The following is a 20,026-nucleotide window of genomic DNA, read 5'->3' as shown; positions in this document are numbered from 1 at the left end:
AAAGTTAACACTTGTTCATCGACACACTTTGTAATTTCTTTTAGCAGAAGCATCAATGCTTACAAGGTGTGCAGCAAATTATAGCAAAACTGCAGAACGTCAAGGCAACTGAAAATATTTTCATTTCAGTGCAAACTTGAAAGATAATCCTAAATACAATGAGAAAAAGAGTAAATACTAATAAAAACAGAAAATAGATGTGTTGTCTTTACCTGGAGGCCTTTCTTCTCTATCTTTTTCTGGAGTATTTGAAGGCACTTGGTGAAATCCGTGAGGTCCTGATCCATGGTCTCAATTAACTCACTTCCCTAGTGAAGAAACAACAAAACAGTGAGGAAAAAAAAAAAGTCAGTAGTTTTTCAATTTTGAGAACTAATGACATCTTTGGTGAAATTAACTGCAGCCACTCAGAGTCTCTGCATGGAGATGCAGGCTTAAGTAAAAGACCCTTACAGAGACAGTAGGTCCCAGCTGAACTAGGCACTATGAACCAGCAGTTTGATAGGTCCAGGAGTATACATTCAAAGCTCATTGAGTACATCTGTGAGTTTGGATAAGCATGTTTGACAGTGCTGTGTTGGATGGACAAGGTCTTGTGTAGTGAGCCCTGGGTGATCAGTAATTTTAAGAAAAATGACTGTCCTCTCTGGTGCTCCACTTACTGTGTCTCTGCTACATACATTCAAACCTGTTTAAATGTGAGCACATAAAAGTGTTCAAGCATCCCAGAAACAGTGCAGTTGTACTGCAAGTTCATTTGCAGTGATTCAACAACAGTTTCCTTGTACTTGTGGTATTATGGCTGAGAATATGTTAGAGAAGAGCAGGAGTTCAGATTTCTCAACTGAGAGCTAAAGCAATTTCTAAGCCTCTGATAAAAAGCTGAGTTAGGAAAAGTGGAGTGCATCTACCACATAAAGTCACTATACAAAGAGGTTTAAAGAATAAAAAATACCCAGTACAGCACTGTGAATTAAAATAAGAATCATACACATTGGATTTAGAAGTTCACTCTCCTACTTTACTTCCAGATCCCCTTAAAAGCCTCCTAGCTTTGTCTTATTTGACAGATTTTATGTTTCTGCTATACACAATACCAACTGATAAGAGAAAAGCATTCAGAATGCGCCTCTGTATATAGAGTACACTACTCTGTTGCATCAGAAAAAAACCCCAAATAACAAAGCCAACATAAAAAATGTTAAAGTTGGATTTACCTTGGCGGTAAAAATAAAGAAGACACAATTTCCCAGATCAGTGAAGTCATGGACCTAATTGCACGCACCAAAGTAACAAGCCTCCAGTAGGAAGACACACACTACCACTGAAATGCTTCCCCACACAGCCAGAATGCATATAAAAACAAAGTCATCAGGCAGTAGGGGATTTGGATAAAGTAGAAGAGAAAAGCAAGAAGACAACAACAGGTTTTCTATTACACTTCTCAAAAACTTCTGAAAGATAACTGCTCAAAAGTAGCAGCCTTTCTGAGATCTGATATTGCTCTAAATATTTTCTCTAGTAGTAATAATAGTAGGCTTGCCAAGATGAAGCATGGTGTAGCTGCAACAGCACAGGCAATCAGAGACCTCCACTGCAGAAGTGATACTGCTTCCCCTGCAAAAGGGTGAGGGAAAAGGTAGTTGGATTTTGCACTCAGTGCTAAGCATAAAACCCTTTGAAGAGCTGCCATATCTTCTCTAGAAAAGTCCAAAACGTAAAATTGGCAGGAGAAGTGACACTGGCCATCTGGAGCCTATAATGAACATAAGAGTTTGGCAACACCAGTCAGAGACATTCAGGGAGCCCAGAAAAGGTATAGGGCTGTTCAGTCCCACCCAGAAAGCTCACAGTCAGATCTGAAAACTACTGAAGGGAACTTGTTTATCAAAGCAACTCTAAATTAAAAAGTGTCTCATTCACTATGGATGGGGTGCTCCCAAACAGTCTTGATATCAGCATTGATAGTGGGAAGAGAGACCAAGCTGTGAGAAACCGTGAACAGACAGGACCTCAGTACTTCTTGGACAGCCTCTGAGCAGCTTGAGAGCATGACAGATGAAGACTAAATCAATGGCAGGGACAGCTACTGCTGAGTATGGGAAAAGATACAACCTCAGTTGCCAGCTCTTAAATAAGCAGTAGAGAAGTCAAACCTTTTATCTTTCGCCAGGGCCATTCATTGGCTTCACAGCATTGGCAGAAGTAAGTGGTTTATAGATACCAATTTATGATTTAAAAATTTAACCCCCACTCTCCCTCAGCACTTCAAAATACTCCATCCTACAGTCAATCAATCCTGATCTAGAACAGCAAGGTTTGTCAGCAGAAGATAGGCTACAAATTCTACTTTCCACACAGTGAATATCAAGGTGTCAGGGTTGCTCTTTTTTTCTTTTTTTTTTTTTTTTTATGATGGTCTACAACAGCTCAAACTATAATTCAATATTTTATGGTACTACTAGAAACATTTCTCTTGAATTTAATTCTTGCCTAACTTCTCAGGACATTCTTTGACAAAAAGTAATTCTAGAGAAACTGCAATGTACTACTAAGGCTAGATAAGATCAGCATGGTGACTGGAAGGCACTGAAGGTCATTCAGCTCCAGTAGAAAGCTGTGATGCACCAATATACGTTCAGCCCTGCTACTGTCTTCTGAACATATTCACAATAAAAGGCCTCAAACACATATCACTGGAATGCAGTGTAAATATGTGAATGGGATGTCAAATGTACAGGTCATTAAAGGCAGGTTACTCTACCTGTGAGTACAGTAAGAGGGTGCTGGGGCTTATAAGTGCCTGGAACTGTTTACTCACTGCCTGTACCTTTAATGCTTCACACATGACTGCTGTAGATCATCATATCAAAAGATGTTTAGATAGAGTGCTACCATTAAAGCCACCACTTTCTTCAAATTAAACTGTGATTTCTCATTCTCTTTCCACATCAAATAGTTAACCAGTTGCAGAACTGGCAGAGAATTTAGTACTGCTCCTTTTGCCACAATGTCAAAGAAACTGGCATGGTCAGACTGAACTGGGGGAGGGGACAAGCAGCAGAACTGGAACCTTCCTGCATCCTCTTTACAGTCTTGCTGAAATTAACATCTATGCAGTTCATGTTTGCTGATGGTATAGAGCCTCAGATAAATCTGTTGCTCCTGACATATCAAGTCCAATATTTTATGCCACAGAATTGGACGACAATTGTAATGCAGTTCCTTTCAACCTTCATTGCATTATTCTGGAATGACAAAAATCTTCTAGAAAGAGCTATCTAGTGCAGTCAGAGTTTAATGAAAGGGCAGTATAACAATGGAAAGATAGGCAATAACACTTGTAGTTTTATAGGTACCTGCTCAACTTAATAACATTAACCTTTGGCAAGAAAGTTAAAAAGCCAAACAAATTTAACATTAGGAAAGGTTAGAAAAATCAATAGCACACAGCAGGAATGAAAACAATAGATTGCATCTGATGACAATATAGCTTTGGTGAATGATGGGATGAGGCACAGAGTATGAGGCTTTTGCTGTACTGTCTTATTATAGTAGCTATGGGAGGCACTTTGCTAAAGAAGGAGGAGTGTGTCAGACACACATAATAGGATTGTTGAACCCTATATTTCAGACAGACACTGAATTCAGACAGGCACTGAAATGTCAATCTGAACATCTTGGCATTTCTCTGTTTTTTAGAAATGTTACACATCACAGGACATTGTGTGTTTGCAGAATGCAGTGTGTAGCTGCCCATTTTCCCATGTTCTCCTTAATCTTTTAGTAAGAGAATATGTTATTTTCTTTCTGTAATCTTTCTGAGTATGAGAACATAATTAGAACAGAATACATAAAATATCCTAATGTGTCCCAGGTCTTCCTATGGCAAACCATTTGAGACCATCTTTTGAAGGCTGTATCTGGCTGTGCTCAGTGGGTGCACCAGTGACATTCAGTTCAGTCCTTTAACAGAGGTCCAATTTTGAGCTATCAATCTCAAACACAAGTGCTTATGCATAGTGCTAATGGCACATATCCTCAAGCAAAAAAAAGGAGAAATGAGACAGCGTGTAAAGCCTCTCAAAATCACAGTACTGAGAAATAAATTTTAAGAAACCTGTATCAATTAAATGTTATCTCCAGACATTCTCCTTCCCCTAGACTTCACCTGCACAAACAGTAATTTACCTACTTCATCCTAATATTTCACTGACCAACTGAGTAAGAGCTGTAGATTCTCAGAACTAATTCACTTGGAAGAGACTTTTCAAAGTCATCTGGTCCAATCTCTTGCTTAGAGTATGTTAGATTTGCTCAGGTTTTTCAAGGCCCTTTCCAGTCCAGGTTTAGCTGGAAAGGGAGCTACATCTCCCAGGATGGAGATGCCATTTCCCTGGGCAACCTCTTCCAGTGCTTGACCATTCTTGTGAAATTTTCTTTCCCAATGTCTGTCAGGGATCTCTTGTATTCCAAATTGTGGTTGCTGCTTCTTTTTCTGTCTCAACTTAAGGACGAATCCCTGTTTTTTATCTGCCCTCCCATTAGGAAGTTTAAGACAGCAACACAATCTGCTGCTCACCTTTTCTTCTGGAGGTTTGAACAAGACAGTTCACATCAGCCTTTTCTCATGTAATATATCCTAGACTTCTCTAAAATATATTTCCCTCATTTGTACTGTATTTCCACCTCAGAGAGACTGAAGACGTCATTTAAGAGCAAGGAGGCAGAGGGTTCCCAATTATCTCTTCCTTTTAATGTAAATTTCTGGCCACAGGGAATTTCATTTTGCCCCTCTGGTATCTCTTCCTCTTTAGCCTACTCAGAGAATAACTCCAGCCTTCACTTTCCTCATACACTAGCTACAGCCACCTGAAAGTTTTAACTTCCCCAACATTTTCATACACAAATGTGTAGCAAACAAGCATTTACATCCTGAATTGGACTCAATCAACTGATACTGAAAAACAACTCTAGGAGAAAGAATACATGGATTGAAACAAGGTACTTCTCTATATACAGAAAGATGAACAGAAGTGGACTGCAGGATATGACTCTGGGTCTTGGACCAGGCTTAGCAAAGAAGATAAAATATGTGGATGCATATCTCTACAAGTTCAACAGATGACAGGCATTATGTTCTACCACCTCATCTGTAATAGGAGTGTGGTTTTTGAGGCCAGAGCATTCGATCAGTATCAGAAATAATAAAAATAAATAAATAAATAAATAAATAAATATACATATATATATATATATATATGGGGAAAATCTGTTTGAAGAGATGGCAGAAAGTCAGACAGTGGTTGTTGGCCCAGCATCTCACAGCTGATCCAAAATCCTCTTCCAGAATCAAAACCAAATCTAGCATGGGATGAAGATGAGGCAGGCTAGAATGTCACAGGACACTTATGAAAATGTTTAAAAATACAAGACTGTAGAGAGACAGGCAGAACAAGAACCTCTAATTTGAGCTGCTTACAGCCATAAAAGCTGCACAGATTTCCTGTGGGTGTTAAATTTCTGGAGACTGAGTTAGCATGATGGCACCAAACTAACATGGCTGGTTTATCTCTATGAATTACAGCCAGCAGGAAATTAGTGAATAGAAGCCTTTTGTATTTGTGGAGTAGGATGCAAGTAGGGGAGGCAAAGCAGTTAAGTTCACTGACTTCTTTTGGGAATTTCAAATACTGTTGAACAAAAGTGTTGAACAGCTTCTCTTTAACTAAGTTTAATTGTATGAATTGTCTTTTCATTTTTGAAATGGAGAACCAAGAATGTGCAATTGGTGAAAATTACTTTTGATATTTAAATAGCCAAAATACTTAATTAAGTGAAGTTAATTTTCTTCTAGTTTTTGGACTCAAATTTGGCTGACTGCCTGGCATCAGTACAAACCTAATACTGTATGGATTGCTTGGCCCTCATTCATGATGTTTTCATTCATCCAACTGCACATTAAGTGACACTGCCATTCAGATTGACTAAAATAGTTTATTAATCATGTTGAAGCCTATGCTCTAAAAGCCAAATAACTGAAATTTACACTCATGTGAAAGCCCCACTACTGAAAAGCAAAGCAAGAAAGTTCAGGTTTGACCATCACTTTTAACCTTATATAACATCACTTGATTTATTAAACAAGTATTATCTCGTGGCAGAAACAAAATCAGTAAATATATGTAAACATATGCTCAGTTCCACAACCCAGAAGCTACATGAACTTGTCAAATTTGACAAGCATTTAAAACAACAAAAAAGTGCTCTGTAGTTGAAATTGACTGCAACAGCTGCAACTTCTCCTCCCTTTCCCTATTTCTATTTTGATGTGATCTTTTCCACACTAAATAAACTGTTTCCTGGTTTTGTTTTTAATGAGGTAGCATGTGGTTTCTGGCAGAGGATTTATTTTTTGATACATACATTTTATGTTGAGATAATAGCAATGAAATAATTCATCTACATTAATTAGGTTGCCTCCTTTCAAAAGAAAAGTCTATTATTCATGAAATAGCAATTGCGCAAAATGAACAAAAAAAATATGAGTCTGTTTATTTGGTATCTGACCAATACCAAAGAGAGTCACTGCACCTTCCTTGCTACCTTTTAGATACCAAAAAGGAGAAATCCAAATGTTTCTAAATCTAAAAAAAAAAAAAAAAAGAAAAAACAGATAGAAGCAATCTGCCCCCCTACTCCCCAAAGTAAAAAAGAAGTAAGCCAACAATCCCCACAAGCAGATCAAAAAAAATAAAACAAAAAACAAACCCCTGCACGGTTAATGTTCCATTTGCTGGAAAAATCCCCAGTATTGTGAGTACTGGAGCAAATTCTTCTCAAGTTTGGTGAATGAGAGCAAACAATTGCTCATAGGTCAGAAAGTGCAGTAATCTACACATCACTGCAACACCTTTATAAGACAGCCACTAACATATTTTAAAACTTTTAAATAACTGAGCAGAGAACTAAGAGTGTTGCGTGAGAAAGGTCTGTCAGGAATTGCAGTCTCGTATTAAACCCATATCTCTCCATACCCATTTCTGGCATTTAAACAGTAGACCTGCTTTTGTACATCCCTGTGCAACCCAAACATGTTATTTTTCCAATCTGATGATTAAAACTGAGCACAGTACAGCAGCGACAGCCACCTGCTATTTTTGGATCTTCTCTGAAATTTCCCTTATGTGCTCTTACTTGTCTGAAAAACAAAGGTTCAGAGAGAGGAGTTTTAATTGATGGTCAGTCTCTCTCTGTAATCAGCACTGTGAAAAGCTTTTGTCTACCAAGATGGTTAGACCCTTTGGATTCTTACCTGGTAATAGGTCTGATTACAGTACCTTGCTTTTCTTGGAAAATAACCAGAAAACAGTAATTCCCCCTCTCTGTGCATTTACATACTAAGATATGAGATAGTTCTTGGGAGGGAAATCAGAGTGCTGGAATTGCACCAGTGTCTGACAAAAGGGAAGCACGTGCCACTGACTGTAGACAGCAAGAGCCACTACCCAGTTGTGCTGATGACAGTCTTTTTTGTTGACTTGTATGCACTTTGAACCAAGACAAAGAACTGCATCATTTTCAAAAATGGGTAACTACACTTAAACACACACTAAAACTATCTTTGGCACTCACACCAATGCAAATAAGAGTCAAGCACTCTTCTGAAATAAAGCAAGAAAGAGAAAAACTGCCTTAACCACAAATCCTATCTGTGCCCCACAAAGGTGAAGAAATAGGGCATGCAGTATTCCTTGTAATTCAACCATTTGGGCTGGGAGGGAGCAAGAGAGGCCATCTACATTTCAAATATCCCACACCAATTTAATTGCAGCAACCAAACAAGTTTTTGTTTTGGCTTTTGTAATTTTATTGTTACTGTTTTTGTTGTTGTGATGGTTTTTCTTTTTTTTTTTTTTTGTTGTTGTTAATTAAAAGGGCTTCAGGTTAACAACTCTCGCTTTTTATCACATAGGATGACAGACACTCTAAAGAACTAAAGTTAATAAGCAGACACTGTATTTGAATTGACTTCAGTTTCCAGACTAATTTACAATTCTCAAGAACATCTCAAGGTTAAGAAAAACAAGAAGAAAACAGCAAGGCTTGTACTGAGGTGTTTTCAAAGATCTGAGCTGACAAATTTTAGACATCCTAAACACCATCTCAAAACATGTTCTTTTGCCAGCAGCCAAGAAACCCAAGAGCACTGTGACTGTAAAAAATGCATAGAAAATAGCCAAAGAGATGTTAACTTGGACGGCTTAAAATTCCCTGCAAGGCATTTCTAATCATTAATTTTATTTAAATATATAATACTAGCACACCTAGTCCCTCTCCCTTGCATTTAGACAGATTTTATGCAACAGAATTTTTGTTCCTTAGCTAGTATTTCCTTAGTTTCAGCGATATGAGATATGTAATTGCTCTGAAATAAATTTGGATTGTAAGAGTAGAGCTGCATTTTAAATATTGATTACTGGACAGATTTTATTGAGACCAGGCTCCAAATGTGTGCTAAGGGCAAAAAAAAGGGTTTTCTTACACAAGTCTGTCTATGAGTACAAGATGAGTACAAAGGGATTTAAAGATTTTGATTACCTGAAGACAGCAAATCGGAAGGACAAATATCCTCCTATTGTGGATAAAATTCCAAAAAAAGTGTTATCAGTACAATTCAGTAGCTCCTTTTTGTCTTTTTGGTATTGGGATATTAATAAAAACAGAAAAATTACTCCCAAGATTGATTATTCAGTCTGGCTAGATATGTCATTAGATAATACTCTTTTCTTTCCTTCTTATTGTTCTGACTGTTTCTAAAACCTCTCAGCCTCAGTGTAAGAGCTGTTTATCACAAGGAATAGAAGATACTTTCTGTAGAGAGAGTTTATTCATTGTCTATAATATCCCATCTCTTCAGGATCATTTAATATAAATCAAAAGGAGAATGCCAAACTACACAAATCCTCAGCACAATGAAGGTCAGCTTCTGTGTTCCAATTTTTAAATGATATGCCTGTCCTTTCTTCCTCCAATTTTTTCTTTCTAGTCATATTTCTCCTTCTCAATGAAGGGAATGGCTAATTTAAACTTATGGAAATCTCTCTTGCTTTCTCTAGGCAGATCGTCTATGGCAGGCAGATAACATAACATTTCCAGTATGTGCTGGTGCCTAAGAGAGGCAGGAGCTTTACACTGCTGAAAACTGCCCACACTGCCATACCAGGTCTACATCCTGCTTACATATATAGGATACCAGAAACAGTAAGGCAGAATGAAGCAAATATTTGTTGTTATTCATACATACCCCATGTTAACTACAGATAGAAAATTAACACATAAAAGAGATGTTGCTTTTGGGAGCTAATTGAAGGAAAGTTCCTAGCCATACCTCAACAGCTTCATGGCAGAAGTAGCAATGTTGTAAAGAGTGCCAAACTCAAAGGCACATTGCTATTAATTTAGTTATATCTTCTGTATTGAAGATAATTTTGTGGCTACAAGAATAGAAAGGCTGCATAGGTTTTACAAATGCCCAATCTTGATGTAGACCAATGAAAACAGTTTTCACAAACTCACAATAAAATTAAATTGTTTAGTATTTTAACAACTGATATTGCAAAGCTAACAGCAATGAAAATAAATAACAGTAATAATTATAATAACAAGAGCAGCAGCAACAACCACCACTCAGCTTTACAATCCTTTTCCATCAAAGACCACCAAATTATCGAGGAGCAATGAACAGAAATAATTGACATGCTGACATTTTGACAGGGAAAGCTTGGGAAATTAAAGCACTGCCCAGCAGAGCAGTTCTGACTTCATCACTAGCAAGTGTTCCACTGAATATGAACATATTTCCAAGTGAAATGTAGGCTATTAGCTATATTTCCACATAACTCAGGTTGATTCTCGAATAATAATGGGTCACACATCATATTCACTCAGTTGCTGCATTTTCTATTTGTGGAGGATTTCAAATCTCAAGTGAAATTGCTGAACGAACATTCAGTCCTTAGATCTGAGAGCACTTGATTACTTGCTAAGCTGGACACCACTTTTATCTTCAAGGCCTACTTTTTGATAAGCAAAGGTTGTGGGTTTAAAAACAGAACACCTTGAAAATGGGTTGTATATCCTTCTCCCCATCTCTATTTTCCACATGAAATATAAATGACTACTCAGGGAACTGTTTAATTAGAAATCAGAAAATCCAAGCTTACTGTACTGAAAATACTTCCATTACATGTGACATGCTTCAAGCTTCGAACAGGTAACAAATATGACATAAAATAAAATAAATAACATATATCCAACTAACTGCAATTATTCTGCAAGTAATACAGAGCTTTGCAACACAAAGTTTTGCATTAGTATACCCTAGATTGCTCCTAGTGGGATATTCCTTGGCTCTACATAGCAGCAGTAATTCCTGAAGTGTCACTTCTAGCTCTAACAGAGAGCCATGATCCCTGGCAAAAGCAAGCTAACACAACATAATGGGTACAAGTATTACAAAGGCACTATATAGTCAGCCTCTTGTTCTAACAGGTGTCTGTCTGTTAAGAACCCACTCCACTATTCTCCAAGCACGGATCACAGTACCCTGGATAGGCTATATGTTAAGGGCATAAATCACAGAACAACAGAATGTTCACCTCCAGAAAGCAGGGGTCCCGTTCTAATGCTTATTAATGCTGTAGGGTATGCCTAAAGTGAATTACACTGAACTGAAATGTCTATGAAAAATCAGATCCCATGATCTTCCCCTACATGACTGAGAACAGGATTTGGCCTCCTGCATCTTCTGTTGACAAAGGGCAATGGAACCATCAGGGCATATTCATAATACAAAATGCAAGCCACTGAAGTTTGTGCAAAGAGCTGGTATGGGTTTGCAGGAACTGAATGCAGCAAAAAAGCTGAGTGTCATACAGTGCTAAAACAGAAATACAAGTATCAAAAGGAGCTGGGTACACCCACAGGGGAAGACAGGTCTAACAGAGTAGCAGGAAGATGCAAGGATCCCGAACATTTCCTTGACTACTGACTAGACAAAGCATAAGGCTCCAGAGCATCCAGCAGTGCTTTGACCTTTTCATCAGCTACTCAAGCTAACATGATTGCTTAGTGAACCTGACCAAACACTCACTGATATCAGTATTCAAGACAGTAAGGCACGATATAAAATTTCCATAACGTACTACTCTAACACATAATTAGATCTCTAAGGGATCTGGGAGCTTCTCCTCTTCTCCTTTCCTTCATTCCACCCATACTCTATTTTAAACTACTGCTGTTAGAAAGAAAAGAAAAAAAAAAAAAAAAATCAAGTCCTCCTTGCGCATTTTGATAAGAGACCTAAAAAAATCATACAGCTTCAAAAAGCTGTGAGAAGATGCATCAGAAGCTCAGCAAGGCTATGTGTGCACCTTTTGAAGGAACAATTTTAGATTTTTGTTTTAGTTCCATCAAGTCTTCCAAACATATTATTTTCACTAAATTTTGCCTGAATGGTAAGTTGAAAGCAGATCCTCAAAGATAACAAGACATGAAGATACACAGTCCTCCAGATTCTGAAGTTTTCAGAGTATTTGGCACTTAACTAACTGGGCTTTGTAAACAATGGTTATGTCTCTACCATAAGCAGTGCTATGGACCTAACCAAGCTTTAGTGGGCAACAGAACTCAGCCTAGGCTGTACCTGAAAGCCTCTTGTCATCTCTGGTGGGTCTCATAGTCTAAAGAGGTCTAAATACTGCCACTGCTCCTGGGAGGCAATCTAGCTGGTTCAGAGCTAGGAAGGTTGACCTAGCTCACTGCAAGGCAGGTTATGTCTGCACTGAGCAGGCACAGAACAGCCCTATGAGCACATCAATGCCACACCTTATTCTACCACTCAAAAAGCTCTCCATGCACAGCAGTTTTAAACAAAGATGAACATTAGTGACTGCCCTTTAACCCACTCTGTTAAAGATTTGCCAGACACTTCTGAAGGTATGACGACAGCTGCAAGGAAAACTCTTCTTAACATACTTCAGGGATGGATTTGTTGTGAGAAGGCAATATATATACACTAATCAGATGATAAAACATGGAGATTAAACTAACCTTTAAGTTATCCTGTCCATGCCTGAAAAGAGAAAGTTTTTCTCTATTCTTCCTCAAGTTGTTGTGTTCAGTTTAATAAAAAGATTTTTCAGAGCCTCGGATTTCTCTACAGAAAAAGTCCCCAAAACTACTACACAACAACTGATCTCTCTAGGTATTTTTCCTGATATTTACTAAAAAGTATCTTATTCAGCCATTTCCTTCTTTGCACATAGGCATTACATAAGTACATCTTGCCAGTCCATGTACTGTCCAGTTACACTCTCTTTCCTAATCTTCCTTCAAACTCATGCTTTAAAATCCCTAGCATCCACACAAAATATAAAGGTAAAGCAAATACATAAGCAATACCAAACTATATAGAAAGCAGCCTTTCTCTACTGACAAAAGGCATTAGAGCTGCTTTTATTTTTGCAGGAACTCATTGTACTTTTCCTTACATAATGGAATGGCAATCCTGTGCCCGAACTGGACCACAAAAATTATTTTTTAAGAGGCTTTGCTTTTCCAAGATGCAGATCATATTCTAAAATGTCAACAGATTACAGAACATTCAGACAATTAACAGTTTTCCCTTATACATGCAAAAACTCACCCAATATCTTTCACTGTGTATCTAATTAGTAGATTCCACACATGGCTTATGTAGACAATGCTCTACTTTTATTACACATTGCAGCCTGCAGCTTTATAATCCACACCCAAAACATTCATAAGGAAACTGTCTTGAGATCAAGGCACTGACAAAACATTCAAGTAAGGGATCAGCCAGTTATGCTGGTGTGAGAGAATCTGGTGTGACCTGGGCAAGTAGTCAGTGACATTTGGGCACTAAATGGTTTCTAGCTTCTGGGGGTCTTAGGCTTGATTCTGGCCTCTCTTCACCTCAGTCCTGTGAGGTCTGGTCTCTTTCCATCTCAGTCTTGCAGGTTTTGGTCTCAGTCCTGCAAGTGTGCAATAAACTAATACTTTTAGCATGCAGTGTGCAAATAAGTGAATTAGCACTCAGTAGGCAACCTATGGCACATACATGTAGAGTGGCCATTTCATGATCAGATTAACAACTACTTAAGGCAAACATCTACCTCTTCACCACATTTTTTTGAAGACATAGCCATACATATACATCTTGCTTTCTCTATACTAAAATTCTTCAGTTTCTGTACCATGACTTTTACAAAAAGAAGTTAGCCTAAAAAGGTAGCAATCATCATCTGTTCTGCCTCCCCATTTTAGCTATCACAGAAGCTTTTTCTTCCTTTGGAAATTCAAAAACTAAGCATTCTAGAATTACTTGCTGCATCAAGTAAAAGTAAAAATATCACAACAGAGGAAGTATGCAACACACTTATCTCTTCATTTGAATGAATCACATTGGAGATACACAGCGGAAATTATTTTGCAGTAGATTTAAAGCAAAAGCTGAGCTTTTTTGTTTAAAATATATTATTACTAAGTAAAAGAAGACAGTTACTTAATATTTTCTTGATGCAAACTTCACAAACTACTGCTATATTTCCAGACATTATATGTGGTCAGTATTTCTACTCCTTAGGTACTTTAATTTTTTTCAACTCTTGTGAATGTAATACAAATGAAATTCAAATCAACAACTTTCAATCAGATATTTTTTGAATGTGGCAGTCTAACACTAAAATTGGTATCTGAATGCAGTCTAGTGGAACATAAAATACATTGTTTTTAATGGATTCACTGGAAAAAAACTAAAACCACTGTAATCACTTCATTCAAATTATGATTAAGCAAGTAAAGATTTGGCTAGATTGTTAAAATGGAAGTAGAAGAGAACAATCACAGATTCAGGTAAGATTATAGCATTAAGAAAAAACTTTTGTTCAGTATGTTTTGCAAAAGACCATAACACTTCTCTCCTGACAGTAGAGCATTTTCCTTTACCCTCAGCGAGCTCAGCCAAAATCTAGCTAATATTAAACATCAGGCAGTGTTATAGTCCCAGACACTTTAATTAATGACTTATTTGTTCCTAATAATTTGTCTGAGAGTGAACAGAGCTCATTTTTTGGGAGCCAAGATTATAATGTGTAAGAAGAAATAGAATTCCTCATTCAAGAAGAAATAGTAGGTCACCATAAATAACATCTGCACACTTACTGTAAATCATTTAGGTGACAGAAGGTACTGCCATGCAGTCTGATTAACATTACCAATGAAGCACAGCCAATTTTGATATGTTTGTATGACAGATTGCTGTTATTAGTCAACATTAGGATGTTTGATATAGTTGCATAGGTTCAAAAATTTGTGTTTTGTATTCTCAGAAATGCATCTCTGTAAAAAAATTAAATGAACATAAGAAATGGAGATGAGGATTTTATTTCACTTGCATACTGTAAAGTTCAACTTCAAGCCACATCTTTTGTAACTCGTCTTGAAAATCAAATTCTCGTGCTGTACTCTGAGTGCATCATCACTGGGGTCTGCAATCAGAACTCAACCAACACCTATGCTCTGCATAATGCAAATTGAACTGAGTGCTTTTCCTGTTGAGCTGGAATAACTAAGAGCAAGATTTCCCTTTGCTTCAAGAATATATTCCATTTTCTCCAAGTTTCTTAGCTAACAAAGTAGAGTTTCCTTATGTACAGTTCACTGCAAGGAGGGCACAGTAATTCTGTTGCTAGTCTTATGCCAACACTGATGTAAGGAGCAGGCTCTAGCCTGCGAGACAGGAGGCATCCATGCTCTTTGAAGGATGCGCTTAGACTTGAGGGCCAAAGAGCTATACTTCAAGGAACCCAGCTGCTTCTTTCTGAAGACATGGAAGATTAGCAAGTGTATATAAATAAAGAATTTGGGAGTAAATAAGCACACAATAGCTACATGCACTGGAAGGCATTGCTGTGCAGACTTTTCTAGGGTTGGTAAAGCAGGGGACATAACCAAGAAAGTCAAAAGGCAGTAGGAGTCCTGAATGCTACAGGTGGATTTGCTACCAAGATTTGCATCATTCTGAATTCATCTTCTACTACATTTTTCCTGTATCTCACCTGCTTTGAATAAATAATGAACTATTAGCTCAGATAATTATTTTTACGTATCATATTCCTCTCAATAAGAGTCCTGCAAGTGCTCCCAATCACTGTACAGCTCATCTCTGAGAGGGCTGATATACTGCCTGCTTCTCTTACACAAATTCCTTTTCTTTAAAAGCCACAAACCTAATAGATATTTAAGACTGAACCCCCTATTGTCCTCGAAATATCCAGTGACTCAGACAGAAGTAAATGATCTGAGTGAATATTCCTGCCACACCACCTATCTCTTGCTTTGTCCTCTTCTGTTCCAAATATTCAGTTATTTAGCTTTTTAACTCACTAACCATTTTCCTAGATTTCTAGCTCAGAAGAGGAAAAAAGACAGCATAAACCACAAATTGCTAGGAAAGTGGCAACCTATGTGGTTCTTCCCAATGATGGCCTTACCCTGTTCACTAGCAGCTAATTTCTGTTCTTCATAATTTAAGTTTCTCTGCCTAAACCTTTTGGTCAAGGGCTGCTGCAGACAGGATCCAATGGCAGTACCTCAGCCCTCCAGCCAGGCTGCGGAAAAGGCCAGCCCCTTTGTCAACAACTACATTGCAAAGCAAAACAAAACATCATTGCAATGATATCCATTCCCTGCCCTGGCTTACAGCTGAAAGGTGTCCTTCCAGCCACATTTCTGAGTTTCCCATGTTGGCACCTCTTGGCCTGACAAGCAACAGGGATAACCTGGGCTCCCACTGCCAGCTGGCTCTGTCCCCAACAGCAGGGGAGTTACCCATCCTCACAATTAGCTCTGATATGAGATCATGCTTTTTAACACTTGGAAGATGCCTCCAGCCTCTGGCTTGGCTTAAGAAGAGACAACTGGATGGAGTACACTGAGCTAGGTGCTGATTAGTCCAGTACTGAAACTGCACATCCCAGTATAAGGAGGGTGGAAGGGAAGAATACATATAGACAGACACACTCTACCTAAGCCCTTAGGATCTTTCCTTTACTCAGTTTGTCCAGTGACTGTGAAAGAACATCAAAGTGTGAACTGAATCTTAAGAAGCACTCAGTGGAAGCAAACAAATTGTAACAATACAGGGAAGGCAGAGTGCTTGACTAGTCTTTGTAAACCTCTTCACAAGCTGTCTTGTGCTGGAAGCCAGAGCTTTCACCTGTATGAATGAGGAAGAGGGGAGAGGCGGGGAATAAGATCTAAACATATGGATCTAGCAGGTACTGTGATACCACAAATGATTACAAAAGCATCATACGTTTGACTCCTGAAGCGCAGGATACACAGTGACATCAATAAAACAAAAAGGATGAGGGAAACAAAGTATTCAGAAACACATGGACATGGATCAGTGAGTTAATAAATTTTCCTTGGAATGTTGGGCAAAAGTTTTTTGCAAGGCATCCCTGATAAACTGAAATGCTAGCTACAATCTGCACTCTCCCATTTCCTTTAATTGTCTCTTATCCCTAAAACACCATATCTTCTTCTGTTACATATTTTATTTGGGTCATCCTTCTTCTATACAGAGGTGCAAAATAGCACTGACAAGATTAAATCAAGCACCTGCTTTTAATAAGTTATTAGTAACATTCAAGGGAGGCAGGGGGCAGGGAGCATAAACACTGTTTGTTTGATTGTAGTACAACAGTAGCTTTTCTTCTCAGTAGTACACTTACTGAGATGGCTTTTCCAGATGAAAAATTAGACACAGCAGATTTTATTACTTCCTATACTACAGAGTGATAAAGACGACTACTGGAGTAATTACATTATGCTATAATTACATATAGTAACCAATTGTCAAGGGCATGTCAATACTCTGGAAAATACTTTGATTTCTAAACATTCTGTGTATTTCTCAGGCAGCTGTTAAGGGTTTTGGTCTATTGATAATTCCAAGCCTACGACTTATCAGCATATGTCAAATGAAACCCAAGTGGACAAGCAGTAATCCCTCCAGGACAGCTCTGTGGAGAATTGTTTCAGAAACCTTTGCATCATTTTCAGGGTTGGGAGCACCCTGTGTCGTCATGCTGCAGAGGCATTCAGGTCAGTCAGGATAAAGACATCCCAGGGGACACCTCATCAGGGTGGCCTGAAAGTTGGAAAGGAAGCCTGTGCTGGCTGAAGAAGTGGAGTCAGGAAGAAAGACAAAACATTGTAGCATCTTTGAGAGAATTTAGCCAGAAGCACTGCAAAGTGCAATGCAACCAGAAACAAGACACATCAGGCAGACTTGATTCTGGAACCAGCATGGCAAAGAAACTTGATATTTGATTGGGTAGAAATAAAAAGAAACAAAAGATAAAAATCAATATTTCTGCCATTGTCTTTCTTATACTTCTTATGACTCTTCCAGCAAGTCCTGCCTTAGTTAAGGAAAACAAATTCCCTCTTCTTGCACTGTGTTTCTACAGTGGAGAAAAGTTGACATCAATTATAAATAGTATTAAAATATCAAGTCACAACTTGTTACAACAGGCTTGTAACCCACTCTATAACCACAAACTGAACATTTGATGTGGAAGCTGCTTGATACAGAAGGATGCAAGAGAGCAGATAAAAATCTGCATCTGTTTACAACTAAGATGCATCTCCACTTAATTTTGACTACAGTCTGCTCAGGATACTTATCCAGACTAATCAGATTAATGGATCTGTGGACTGTCCCATATGATGGATTGTCTGAATTTCTTACCTAACATTTGCATGAAGTGGCTGGTTTGTCTAGAGGTGAAACAGGAGATTTGATCTGAAATTTTGTTTGCACTTTTTGTAGTTCAAAGGCATTACTATTTGAAGTTCCTCTGAAAACAACACATTCACTGTAGTAGTTTCTCACCTGGATTGGTACATATAGCTAAGTGAAAAGCAAGCTTCAGCTCTGTAAGCATGAAGAGTCTTATTTTCCTTGAAAAATAAAATGTTATGTCTTGCAATGCACATAGCGGCAGTTAGGAAAATACAGGACAAATAATTAAAAAGACCAAATAATGTACTGTTTCAAATTGTCAGTTTATTGAATATATATAAAACAGTGCCTAAGATCTGAATCTATAAATCAAATATTGGTGTAAAAAAATATAAATGTTGGTGTAAAAAATTAGGACATAGTGCTTTTTCCCTATTAGTTTTAGCTTTTGCTGTGTTCTTTAAATCACCAAGAGAATCGTAATGTTGTTTGGGTTGGAAAGGACCTTAACGACCATCAAGTTCCAACACCTCTGCCACAGGCAGAGACACCTTCCATTACAGCAGGTTGCTCAAACTCTCATCTAACCTGGCTTTAACACTTTCAGGGATGGGGCATCCATAACTTATTTGGACAACCTATTCCAGTACTTCACCACCTTCACAGCAAATAATTTCTTCCCAATATCTAACATAAACCTGCCTCTTTAAAGCCATTTCTCTTGTCCTATCAATACATGCCCTTGTGAAACTCTCCCTCTGGAGAGGAACTTTTTATTTTGAACTCTCAAGAGGCCTATCTGATTTGGGGGAAAAAATCCTGGAACAGTATTAGTGGCAACAACCAACTCAATATGCCAATACTGAAGAAGGAATGTTGGTATCAAGATCCAAATTAGCCCTATTTTTATACCATATTTTAAAACAAGATATAATCTGTCAATTGTCAAATTTATCAATAAAGTCATTAAAATGAGATACAAGCTCTTTCCACAACAGATGAAAATCACATCAGGTTACATTAAACTGGCTATTAAAAACATGCAGAATATTAACCCATTGACTATAAAATCCAGTGCTTCTTCTAGACTGTTTATTATTGTAGATTAAACAGGTTTAGAAAGGAAGCAAAAAAAAAAAATCACCCATGCTGTTTACGTCTAATGATTAGAATTACAACTTGAAAACCATATGCCTGGATTCTTTCTTCAGAGTCAGGCTGGTTTCATCCAGTTTACAGAAGCATCTCAACTGATCATCCAAAAAGGAGAACAAAAAATTATCTTCTAAAAGAAAAGCTTTTTCTCAGTAGGTACTCAGCATGAGCTCAACCCAGAAAAGAATTTTGTTATTATTCTTAAATGACACATTTACCTTCTGAGTAAACTCTGTCTAAACATGCTACTAGTCAGTTAATTAATTTTATGTATATTTTTATTCTTTTATAAAATGGTTAATCATCTTTCTCAGTTTTTGTAGTTTAGATTTTTTAATTTTTTTAAAAAATCAAGCTGTTTTCAGATGGAAATTAGAATCAAAATAAAATGCCACAACCACTATTTTTCATTTTTAAAAGCAGCTAAAGGTTTTAGTTAAAATCTAGAACAGGTAAGACTGTCCTGTTTCAACAAATTTAATCCTGTGCCATCACTGGAAGCATGTCATGATACACTTCTCACAAACTTTCTTTCATCCATTTAAAACCACTTCTGCCCCAACTACAGTCTATGGATAATAGCACACATAATTTTCAGCCTGATTTTATTTGAATGGATCTAAAAGGAAGACTTTGTAATCTTATCCCTTGTGTACAGCCCCTTATATATTTATTTTACCTTTATTTCATTAAGCTAAACAATACCTCTTCTAGCCTTTTCTCACAAAACAGGCTGTTGCACCCCCTGCTCATTTTAGCAAAAACATTTTGAGCCTGTTTCAGGCTCATGTTCACGTGTTTTGGGGACAGGAATTTAGAGATGTATGTGGTATTCCAGGGATGGCGTAAAACCTACAGTGGCCCTGAGAGAAATCCTGCTACTGCCTGTGAAGCCTTCCTTCATCAGGGGGATCACCTGCTGCTGTCAAACCGTGAAATGACACATCTGCAGCATCATTAAGACTGAATCTTCTCCCACACATGGGATTGTGAGCCTGAGCTCTGTGTGATATATGGATATTGAGTCTCCTG

At 37.8% G+C, this 20,026-nt stretch overlaps 1 protein-coding gene across 1 annotated transcript in view; it reads right to left on the bottom strand.

Annotated features, from left to right (window-relative positions):
- The window catches only part of TPK1 (thiamin pyrophosphokinase 1), a 242,577-nt gene that overhangs the window by 119,361 nt on the left and 103,190 nt on the right, over positions 1-20,026 (bottom strand). The window contains exon 5 of the mRNA XM_062506248.1: positions 213-308. Coding sequence (XP_062362232.1) covers positions 213-308 — 96 coding nt within the window. The remainder of the gene's footprint in view (positions 1-212; positions 309-20,026) is intronic.

The sequence above is a fragment of the Cinclus cinclus genome, chromosome 1 (assembly GCF_963662255.1).
Source record: "Cinclus cinclus chromosome 1, bCinCin1.1, whole genome shotgun sequence".
Lineage (NCBI taxonomy): Eukaryota > Metazoa > Chordata > Aves > Passeriformes > Cinclidae > Cinclus > Cinclus cinclus.
The sequence above is the reverse complement of the archived record's forward strand: the minus strand, read 5'-3'. Positions and strand labels throughout refer to the sequence as shown.